This window comes from Danio rerio, chromosome 18 (assembly GCF_052040795.2).
Source record: "Danio rerio strain M-AB ecotype USA chromosome 18, GRCz13ab, whole genome shotgun sequence".
In the NCBI taxonomy this organism is placed as follows: Eukaryota; Metazoa; Chordata; class Actinopteri; order Cypriniformes; family Danionidae; genus Danio; species Danio rerio.
In genome coordinates this window covers 44,410,819-44,422,990 of record NC_141038.1, presented here as the reverse complement: position 1 = coordinate 44,422,990, position 12,172 = coordinate 44,410,819, and the positions used below count along the sequence as shown (strand labels likewise).

General features: G+C 39.0%; 2 protein-coding genes across 29 annotated transcripts in view; one reads left to right on the top strand and one right to left on the bottom strand.

The window, feature by feature from the left end:
* grk7b (G protein-coupled receptor kinase 7b) overlaps window positions 1–12,172 on the top strand; it is an 845,646-nt gene that overhangs the window by 479,736 nt on the left and 353,738 nt on the right. The gene's annotated exons all lie outside the window — the stretch shown is intronic.
* The window catches only part of trip12 (thyroid hormone receptor interactor 12), a 78,332-nt gene that overhangs the window by 29,366 nt on the left and 36,794 nt on the right, over window positions 1–12,172 (bottom strand). For all 28 annotated transcript variants that reach the window (XR_015514375.1, XM_087292268.1, XM_087292274.1 and 25 more), the window contains 10 exon segments: window positions 10,704–10,739; window positions 10,425–10,520; window positions 8,385–8,477; window positions 7,824–7,985; window positions 7,057–7,125; window positions 4,817–4,982; window positions 3,532–3,649; window positions 3,165–3,321; window positions 2,924–3,077; window positions 916–1,144 (listed from right to left, as the gene is read on the bottom strand). Coding sequence is in view for 27 of the 28 variants with exons in the window: in XM_087292268.1 (XP_087148394.1) it covers window positions 916–1,144; window positions 2,924–3,077; window positions 3,165–3,321; window positions 3,532–3,649; window positions 4,817–4,982; window positions 7,057–7,125; window positions 7,824–7,985; window positions 8,385–8,477; window positions 10,425–10,520; window positions 10,704–10,739 (1,280 nt within the window). In the remaining variant the exon portion in view is untranslated.

Below are 12,172 nucleotides of genomic sequence, written 5' to 3'. Positions count from 1 at the left end.
CATTAACCGTTCATCAGAATTTTATCAGTATGGGAAAAAAACACTGGCTCCGCATATACCCTATGAAATCAAAACAAATTTTAAAGAAAAATTGCTTAGATTAGTGGTTCTAAAACTTTTTTCATCAAGTACCACCTCAGAAAAAAAAATTCTCTCCAAGTACCACCAAAATGAGCAGTATTGAAATACAGTAGCGTGGTAGGCCCAGTGAAGCAGCTACAACTCTGCACAGCTAAAAAAACGTGGCAGATTACCTCAGAAATATAGGCTATAAGTCATATATGGCATTTTATATACATAATTTTTGATAAATTTTGAAATATATGTAGCATGTACATGACATATTTCATTCCTCCGCGTACCACTAGAAGGAAGCCCACGTACCACAGTTTGAGAACCACTGGCTTAGATCGTTCAGTCAAATTGTAGGTACAAGCAGGGCTTGTCCTGTTCCGGCACCTCTGAAATCTGATCTGGCACCTCATTTTACCCATCGCCCTCCGCCCCCGTCCGCTGTTCACTTTCTTCCACAACTCTCCAACCCTAATTCACTTTCGTCAGCGACACCCCTCCACCATCCAACGCCCCACCATCACCCGAGCCCCTTCTTCACTTTTGTCTGCGACAACCCCTCGGTTTTGCCCACTCCTTCTGATATATTCTCTTCATGTATAAAACAAATTTCTTGTTTAAAGGCAGAAATGCTAATGACAGCACACAATTCAAAAGGGCCATTTAAGGCACATAACTATACTCAGATAATCTATAAAAATAAGCTGCATATTTTATTTTCAACTTGTCAGAGCTGGCAGACTAAGCACAAACTTAAATTAAATTAAAAAAAAAAATTTAACAGTAGGAAAAATTTTTTTTATGTCACCTTTTAATTATAAGAAAACGTTCAATATCACTGACCTGGACACAGCATGGTTGCGCAGTACGTCTTTAAGCAGCTCTGCATCTGCAAAGTAGATGATCCGGAGGATGGCTCTAAGGCACTTGTGTCTGACGGCAGGCCCAGCTGAGGAGCTGTACACCTCATACAGAACTCCAAACAGAGTCTTGATGAAGCACTTGGCCAGCTCAGGGTCCTCTTTCATCAACTGAGCACGTGCATCCTCTCTTCGCACCTCTAAGTGCCCTCCTGTGAAGACAGAAAAAGATTTATTTCCTTTACTGATAGGGAACTTTATCTTCAGAGTAATTAACTGGATTATCTGGTTTAAATTATTAAAAAATACAGATCAACCATCATATAATTTTTACATTTGATATATCAATGAACTATATGAGATACATAGTTTTATAGGTTCAATTTAGAGAACTATCGGTTAACTGCACAAATCCACAGCTTGCAATTTATTTCTTCTTTAAAACTGTCATTGTAGAATTCTAATGGTGTGTTCACACTAGACGCTGATGAAGTGTTAAACACGAGTAATGTACATCTTAAGTCAATGCAAAGATGCAAACAGACATCTTACAGTGCAATTTTGCACAAATGAGGCAGCAAGAATGGCGCTACTCCCGCGAAGGAATCGGCTCAATTAAGCGTTTTGCGTGTATTACGTATTTGACATAATTAAAGCACAAACTGCGCAATTCACATGAGCTGGAAAGTCTGAACTTTAGCAGAGACTCGCGCCGCGTTAACCAATCAAATCTGAACTTTAGCAAAGATTCATGCTGCGTTAACCAATCAGGAGCTTGGAACAGATATCCTACAGTGCAATTTTGCACAAATGAGGCAGCAAGAATGACGCTATTGCCGCGAATCCGCTCAATTGAGCGTTTTGCGTGTTTTGTGTATTTGACGTAATTAACAAACAAACTGCACGATTTGCATGAGTTGGAAAGTCTGAACTTTAGCAAAGACTCGCGTCGCGTTAACCAATCAAATCTGAACTGTAGCAGAGACTCGCGTCGTGTTAACCAATCAAATCTGAACTGTAGCAGAGACTCGCGTCACGTTAACCAATCAAATCTGAACTTTAGCAGAGACTTGTGTAGCGTTAGCCAATCAAATCTGAACTTTAGCAAAGACTCACGCCGTGGTAACCAATCAAATCTGAACTTTAGCAGAGATTCGCAACGCGTTAACCAATCAGGAGCTTGCTGGAGTTTGGGCGTGATTATGACATAACGCCTGTTCTTGCGCCTGTCCCGAGGGGAAATCCTCCTGTAGACACCACACAACAGCTCATAAAACTGGGCTCGGCTCAGTCTGAAGCCCCACTGAAAACTTTCATCATCCATGTAGAGTTTCTGGAGGAATTGATGAACACTTGACAGACTCAGACATGGCGCTGAATAAATCTACGCTGTTTTTCAGCCTTCCAAAAGCACATAAACACAGCTATTCTCTCAACAAAAACCATGTTAGTCATTTAGCAACAAAGCTAGTCACCAAGCAGACAGAAACACAGCCCATGATGTGACTCCGTGTCTATTGTGAAGTGAATTTCATGTGCAAATAAAGCAAAATTGACACGAAAATGAAGCGAGTAAACTCAAAATGTTCACGCACTTATTTATGTGGGAATAGCATGATTTATTCGCACATGCTGCATCTGGTGTGAACACAGCATAATAATCTATAGATGAATTTAAAAAGCATCAGATGAAGATAAGGTGTTCGTCAACCAAATATTTCTCTGTTCTTGCAAACTTAAATTAATATCTAAGATTTTCACAAAAATTTTTGGTTAAACGGTTAAACCACATTATTTTCTAAAAACATTTGCAAAGTTTTCATTCATAATACCGGTTTAAAAATGACAACTAAATGTTTTTTTGGCCTCATTTTTCAGTTTTGATTACAGGTTTTATGGAAAAATATGCCAATCTCTACTTGCAACATTTGCAGCAAAGGCAAAATGACAATAAAAATAGTTGCAGAATATTTTAAGGAGCCTAAAAGAACCTGTGTTGGGGTTGGCCAGAGGGTTAGGTTTTCTCTGAATGGCACGGGCAGTGCCAGTGTCTTCATTTATCTGCTGCATAGAGTTGAAGTCAATGGTGTATACGCGTCCCAGTGTCGACAGACTGATCTCATCTTCTCCATTCTGGTGTGCAGTCTGAAAACGAGCATCAAAACAAAATGGCGATCATTAGCTGGTCTTCTGAAAGCCATGCTAACCACATCTGCGCTGTGAAGAACATACTTCAATGATGCGGCTGTCGATGCGGTTGTATGGGTGCCACAGGCCTCTGTCGTCTCTCCACTGCCAAATGGCTCCTTCTGTAGTCTGGGCGCTGCCTTTCTTCAGCATGGCATCGACTGCAAAGATGCCCTCTCTGGGCAGACATGGCATCAGCTCACTAAAGTAGAGAGACAAAAAAAAAAAAACATATCAAATTACAGCTTCCACTGCTGAATTGCGAGCAAAGATTCTCATTTTGAAGTGATCTAATACTTTAAGCTTCTTGATAATTCTTGCAATCTGAGCCTCCTTCTACTCTGAGCATTTTAGTAAAGCAGCACAGACAGATGCACAGATTGAGAAGAGGTTTAGGAAAAACAGAACGTACCAGATGAGTGAGGTGAGTTCATAAAGCTCCTGGGGGCTTCTGGGAACAAGGTCAATCTGCTCTTGACAGCTCCCGTTCGACGCTCCACACAGAAGAAAGCGCAGAGTCTCTGCTATATCTATGAACACATTAAAAAATGGAAATCACTAAAAATGATTTTACTTGGGAGTTTGCAAAAGATGCCACATCATTCATTCTATGTTGGCATTGAAGAATTTATGCCAATTAACTTCCCTAATACTTGAACTTGAATTTATTAATACTTCCCTAATTCTGATGGCTGATGAACATTCTAAGGTGTGCAGTTTGACAGTGAAGTAAAGTGAAGGAGGTAATGTTAAGATTTGTCAAACTGAACTGTGAGTCTTTCAAGTAACATTCAGTCTGTTGGTTGCGGCAGAAGTTGAAAAACCTTTAACTTTTATCATCAATGCTTTCATCATCAGACAATCTGATAATTTATGCAGGGATACTAATGTAGAGGCTAGCCAATCAAGTTCATACAACACCAGAGAATAACAGTACGTCATAATGAAGCTTATCATCAAGGTGCTTTATGATCAATCTATGTATGTATACTGGGACTTGTACTGGAAGGACCAAGCCTGGAATTGGGTAGTAAATATGGAGAACTGGTATGTGATTGCCTGTCATCACTATAACAATCATGCATATTGCTCATACAGCATAAAAACTACAGATATGGTCTCAATCAAACGGTAAAGCCAATGCTCTGTTAAAAATAAATAATAAAATTAAACGATAATAAATATTATAAAATAAGGTGAATAATTGCAGTTAATTCATTCATTCATTAATTTTCTTGTCGGCTTAGTCCCTTTATTAATCGGGGTCGCCACAGCAGAATGAACCGCTAACTTATCCAGCAAGTTTTTACGCAGCAGATGCCCTTCCAGCCGCAACCCATCTCTGGGAAATAATTGCAGTTCTTTTAAATAATAATAACAAATAAACTAAAACAATAATAGAAAATAAACAAGCTTTGGATGAGAAACTAGTACTAAACACAGTAGAGAACAAAAAAAAAAAAACTTACAAACATCTCAAAATGCAATGCTTTAGGTGTGTTATTAAAGTATTAAACCATACTTTAAGTGGAATAATTGACTCTGGTCTGTTGAAAAACTAGAAAATAATGTACTCGGGCGTAATAAGTCAGTGGCCTCTTGTCAATTACTCCTTAATTAAGAACCACACGCTTTCTTTAATAGTGCTTTTTGTTATAGTAAACTGCAGGGTTAGAGTGTGTATGCGAGTGACTTACTCTGCTTCATGAGCTGCACAGCCAGACATGGGCAGTTGGAGCACATGAGAGAAAACATGCGCACTACCATGATGAACATGCCAGAGCTGAGCACAGGTGGAGTGAGTACTAGCAGTTGTTGAATGTTGGTCAGAAGGTCCCGTGACGCCACCTGCTGTAACAGGTTCTGTGACAGACAGACAGACAGACAAACAGACACACACACACACACACACACACACACACACACACACACACACACACACACACACACACACACAAACACACAAACACACAAACACACAAACAAACAAACAAACAAACAAAACACAGCACAGTGATTAATTTTAAGTGATTTACATAGCATTTAGAAATAAATCAGAGATATTTTTCAAGTTATTGTATCATAATCCTAAATCTACATAATGCAAAATCTACTGAAAGTGAGAGTTCACCAAAAACTGAAACTGTCAATTTATTTAGTCTTATCTTGACTTTTGTAAATGTGTTTCTTGTATCTGTTAAAAACTAAAGGTAATGTTTTGAAGAATGATAGGTTCTAAAAATGCTTCAATATGTTTTCCCTACTTTACACTACCTGACAAAAGTCTTGTATAAATACTATTAAATTAAATAATAACTTGTCTTCTAGTTGATCATTTGGTATCAGAAGTGGTTTATATGAAAGGCAAAGGCCTCTAGATTAAGCTTATTTAACCAAAATCAAATATGATCATGCCTTGATTTTTACTTATTTAATTAGGGAAGAAAGGTCTGACTTTGCTTAGACAAAAGTCTTGTCACTTAACAGAAACGAGGTACAATATAGAATATAAAGTCATGCTGCAGTGTGAAAAAGAATAAATGTTGTGTTCCCATGAGCTTGGGAGGACTGCATCCATACATCTCTGCAATGACTCAAATAACTTATCAATAAAGTCATCTGGAATGGCAAAGAAAGCGTTCTTGCAGGACTCAAGAGTTCATCAAGATACTTTCGATTCATCTTCAATGCTTCCTCCTCCATCTTATACCGGACATGCTCAATAATGTCCATGTCTGGTGACTGGGCTGGCCAATCCTGGAGCACCTTGACCTTTGCTTTCAGTGACTTTAATGTGGAAACTGAGGTATGAGTAGGAGTGCTATCCTGCTGAAGAATTTGCCCTCTCCTGTGGCTTGTAATGTATTGGGCAGTATAAATGTCTTAATAGCTCAGGGTGTTGATGTTGCCATCCACTTTGCAGATCTCTCACAAGCCCCATACTGAATGTAACCCCAAACCATTTTTCCTTCACCAACTTGACTGATTGTTGTGAGAATCCTGGGTCCATGCTGTATTTGTGATGATTGGGATGCAGTTTAACAGATGATTAATTTATCGACAGAAGTTAATATTTGTTGCTCTTACAACAGAGATCGACGACAAGACTTGTGTCAAGTAGTGTACAAGTCAATAGCTTCAAACAATTGTCTGGTTATCAACTTTCTTAAAATTCTTAGAATTTAAATCACTTCTGAATTCTTCAGAGCAAGGATCAGTAAATCTTTAGAGAACTGTCCTTATAATACGCTGAAATTAAATTGGTAACTGGCAATCATGTTTGATGATTATTTGCCGTTACTCAAATGATAAGGCAGCAGTTAAAGTAACCGTACCGATATTCCATACTCAATGTCTGTTTGTCATGTGTGTAAAGCTGTAAAGTTTGAACTACGCATTCGAAAGATACAAGTCAATTTGTTCAAATGTCAGAACAATTAATTTGCTTATATGTATTGATTCAAGTGGCCATAAAATAGAACGAAGTAAAAAAAAAAGTGGGTTAGTTAAGGTATAATTCACCATTAGCAAGATAGGTTTTTAAATTATGTTGTCTATGCTGTACATTATGAACATGCTTATACCAAAATATATATCCATATATCCGCACACAATTCAGTTTTAATTTTGCAGCTGTCTCTCGGAATGCTGTAAGCCAGAATGTAAAAATTCTGAAATTACATTGAATGATTCAACAGACACTTTTTCACAATCAGAAGTTTAGATTTTAGTTCCCACAGATGAGCCCCAAAATAAATAAAACAACAACATTGGGACAAACTAATACTTTAATATTCCTGAAAACATTTAGAGATGACTCACAAGCTGATTTATCTTACTGAATAATATAAAAACAGCTGTTAAAAACAGAAAAACACACATTTTTCCCTCTTAAGGTTTGCATAATTAGCTATTTGTGCTTAGCAATACTTCTCACCTCTTCATGCTGAAAGTTGTCCACCAGCCTAGCAAAACAGAGACAAGTGCTTTCCACAGACTTTTTATCCTATAAAACAAAAGACATAATAGCAAGTAAGTGCTGGTTCATTTAAGACAGAAACTGATGTTTTTATTGTTTACACCAAAGGTCTGTCAAAAAAGAGAGCTTCAACTAGATGTCATTTTATGTGTATTTATGGTCATCTGCTCTTGTATAAAGTAGGAGTCAGAATTATTAGCCCCCCTTTGAATATGTATCTCTTTTTTAAATATTTCCCAGATGATGTTAAACAGAGCAAGGAAATTTCCACAGAGTGTTTGATAATGTTTTTTCTTCTGGAAAAAGTCTAATATGTTTTGTTTTGACTAGAATAAAAGCAGTTTTAAATTTTTTTAAACAGCATTTTAAGGACAAAATTATTAGCCCCTTTAAGCTATTTTTTTTCAATAGTCTACAGAACAAACAATCATTATACAATAACTTTCCTAATTACCCTAACCTGCCTAGTTAACCTAGTTAAGTCTTTAAATGTCACTTTAAGCTGTGTATAAGTGTCTTAAAAATATCTAGTCAAATATTATGTACTGTCATTATGGCAAAGATTAAATAAATCAGTTAGAAATTATTTAGAAATGAGTTATTAAACTATTATGATTAGAAATGTATTGAAAAACAATCTCTCCGTTAAACAGAAATTGGGGTCTAATAATTCTGACTTCAACTGTATGTGAATGATGCATCTACTGTCTGTTTCCAATCATTACCTGGTGTGTGAGTCTCTGAGTAAGCAGGGGCAGAGAGTCAGCTACGAAGTGAAACTCGTCCGGCGTGATGCTCTGGCAGCAGTTAGCAGCGATGGCTAATGCGTTCCTCTGAGCATTGATACTGAAGAACTCCAAGTACAGCAAACAGTCAGCCAGACCTCCCTATAAAGAAACAAAAAAAACATGATTGGTATATCAATTTGGACATAAACGTGTATTAAAACCCTACAGAAAATACTGGGGTAAAATAAATGTCCATATTTTAAAGACATAGCGTGGAAAAATGGAATATAATGCAGTGATTATTGTCCAGTCTGATTCCCATTTTATTTTGTATATAAATCAGGCAATGAAGATCACTGATTTGTAAAGAAATCAGATCTTAAATGTGGCGATTTTGTAATGGTGCAACAACTTGGGCTGCCTGATTGATTATTAAAAGTGTGCTTATACCTTATTAAGTAGATCAACCGGGTTTTGTTGAGAGTGACTGGGGTCTTACTAAATTGGTTGAATTTAAGCACTTAACTAACAAGTCCCTTAAAAACCATCAGTACTCACAGCCTGTAAGATGGCTTTGCTGTGTCTCCGTGACAACATCTCCAGGGCCGTCAAGGCTTGTTCTGCCACATCGATAAACTGTATTACCTGAAGCTGTGGACACAAGGGAAACAAGGGTGTTAGACAGCAAAGACACTTTGCCTGATCATTACCCTTTCACTGGCTTCAGATGTGAACAGTCATATTCAAGTTAGCGAATACTAAACATGAGCTGCTGTGTAAACATATGGTGAATGTGATTTTACAACTGAACGTTTACATGTTAATGAGTTGGGCAAAACTTGGCAATATGAATGTTTGTTACGTCTATATATTTTAGGGGAGTAACAGTACACATTTATAGTGAACATATGATATACACATCAATATTGCCTTAACCTTAATTTTACTATACACTCACTTTAATAGGTACACCTGTCCAACTGCTTGTTAACGCAAATTTTTAAATCAGCCAATCACATGGCAGCAACTCAATGCATTTAGGCATGTAGACATGTTCAGAATGGTAAAGTTTAGATCGAAAACGCGGCCGGTCAGAAGTGCGATATGCACATTAATATAGCAGCATTTTTTATGACACTATATAACGATAATTGATATTTTTACAGTACTGTGATGGTTGGGTTTAGGGTTGGGGTGTGGTAGATGTTAAAAAATACAATTTATTGGGTAATTTAATAGGTAACATAAATAATACTCAGTACAACTACCGTTTTTACATTACTGTGACGGTTGGGTTTTAGGTTGGGGTAGACGTAAATAAAATACAATAAATGGAAAATTTTATAAACAGCGTAAATAATTCCCGTTAACTTCTTGGCGCAACCATATCTGATCTAGTAACAACCTGGTAAGACAAGGTAGACCTGCTGCAGTTCAAACAGAGCATCAAAATGGAGAAGAAAGGTGATTTAAGAGACTTCGAACATGGCATGGTTGTTGGTGCCAGACGGGCTGATCTGAGTATTTCAGAAACTGCTGATCGACTGGGATTTACAAAAAATGGTCTGAAAAGAGAAAATATCCAGTGAGTGGCAGTTCTAGGAGCGCAAATGCCTTGTTGATACCAGAGGACAGAGGAAAATGGCCAGACTGGTTACAGCTGATAGAAAGGCAACAGTAACTCAAATAAGCACTCGTTACAACTAATGTATGCTGAAGAGCATCTCTCAATGCACAACACGTAAAACCTTGAGACAGGTGGGCTACAGCAGCCGAAGACCACATCGGGTGCCACTTCTGTCAGCTAAGAAAAATGAAACTGAGGCTACAATTTGCACAGGCTCACCAAAATAGAAGATTGGAAAAACGTTGCCTGGTCTGATGAGTCTAGATTTCTGCTGCGACATTGGGATTGTAGGGTCAGAATTTGGCATCAACAACATGGAAGCATGCCTTGTATCAATGGTGGTGGTGGTGGTGGTGTGGGGGAAATATTCTTGGCACACTTTGGGCCTATTAGTACCAATTGAGCATCGTGTCAACTTCACACCCTACACAAGTATTGTTTCTGACCATGTCCATCCCTTTATTACTACAGTGGACCCATCTTCTGATGTCTACTTCCAGCAGGATAACGCACCATGTCATAAAGTGTAAATCATCTCAGGCTGGTTTTTTGAACATGACAATGAGTTCACTATACTCAAATGGCCTCCACAGTCACCAGATCTCAATCCAATAGAGCACCTTTGGGATGTGATGGAATGGGAGATTCGCATCATGGATGTGCAGCCGACAAATCTGCAGCAACTGCGTGATGCTATTATGTCAATATGGTCCAAAATCTCGGAGTCTTCAGTAAAATCAGTTAGGAATTGTATTTAAAGCAGTTGAAAACTGCTCATATTTGCAAATGTTAATAATAATAAAAAATGACAAGCAATGACAACTTCTGCAATGCTGTACTGAAATTGTGTACTATTGCACCCCTAATGCATTTATAAAAAAAAAAAAAGTACTGTCCTTGATACAGCTAGTTAGAACGCTATCCATATACTGAGCCACCAGTGTTCAAATGGTTGGAGTGATGCCAGTTACCTTTTCCAGGAAGACAGGAATGGCGTCTACCACCACAGCTGAGGAGCGAGGCAGAGCCTCCATCATGTAAGTGAGGGCGCGAGATGCATGATTCATCTGCAGAAAGGACATATGGGATGAACAGTCATTACGTTATCCTCTGAATTTTAAGTGTCAAAATGGAATGACTGTGAAATGATGAATGAAATTAGGTGATAGATTCACTGCAGTTGGCCTTAAAAGGCTCACACAATGTTCTAACTCTGCACGCACCCACTCACAAAAACTCTGAATACTCACAATATCAAAATTATGCTCCATCTGTAACAGTGTGATCTGCAAGACAAGAGAAGAATGGGATATGAGAATAAGAACAGAAAGACAAGAAAAGAAACTGGACTCTAACCATACATGCCTTAAGAAGTAATGAATTAAATCTGTATTGTATATTAATTAATTGGTAGAAAATCTGTGCCTGTCAATTAGGGGTGTGACGATATCTTGTGTCGCGAGATTAAATCGCGATGAGATTTCTCGTGAGTCATGATGTCAGAATGATGAAGCGTAAGGGTGAAACTACCACTGCATATTGGAGGCAGGATTAGATTTGAACTGCGAATCGAGTGCTTTGCACACACCTGGCAAACCAGACTGGCCTCTGTGTTGCTAGGACGGCTGAGACGCAACCGATTTATTTTACCGGATTTATTTTATCAACAGATGCTACGACACACATTACCATGAGATTGCTTGTCGCTTTAGATATGCTGAAAGTCATAATCGCCGTAAAAACAAATTGAATTGAGACAGTGTGGTACAGACATGTAAACACTGCAATCAAACTATGTAACTGTCCTATAGGAATTTTAACCACATTTTGTGACAGGATATTCCCTACACACAGGGCTGTTTGAGGCCGTGCTCACACTAGGTACAGTTGCCTCGAACCGGGCCAAAGGCCGCTTGTCCCCCCTCCCGTCTCCCCCGACGGCCCGCGCTTACAACACAAACAGGCTTCGGCACGCTTACATCATCGCTGCTGCGCTGTTCAGTGAGAAGCACTCTTTCACTTCGACAAACAGTCCTTAGGGATGCGGGGACACGCAGTCAGATATTTCGCCGAACAGATCCGCCACTTTTGGCGCTCATAAACAATCATAAAGCTCTCGTGCTGCAGGAATGAGGAGGTCTGCTGAAGGCGCGCAGCTGTCGTGCAGTGAGGGGTTTGCATCTTTAATAAGCTAAGGCAGTTTGAGTTCACTGAACAGTAAGAATGATTAATAAATCCATATGAAACAGTCCCTTAAAAGTTGCGTCTCGCTTTCAGTTTCGGGCTTTGGCGCGTTTTGAACTCACACACAAGCGTACCGTGCCAAAGCCCAAGTGAACCGCGCTCAGGCACACCTCTTCCAACCGGGCCAGGGCCAGCCAAGTGAACCCTGCTTGAGCCCGAATCAGCCCACTCACACTTCTCAAACGATCCGGGAAACGGGCCTGGGCACGGTACGGATGGCATAGTGTGAGTAGGACCTGACTCTATTCGGTGCACTTACCAGGTCACACACACATCTCTGGGTTCACGCACACACACGCACGCACGCACACACACACACACATCCACACTGAACTCCTGGAGATTCCACCATCATCACCAAACGCATGTTATGCAATCCGGGAAAAGCGAGAGGAGAGTCAAAAGAGTTTGTAGCTAAATATTTTGCAGTGTTTGCATGCCTTTTACTGCATAGAATTCATTAAAATAAAAGTAA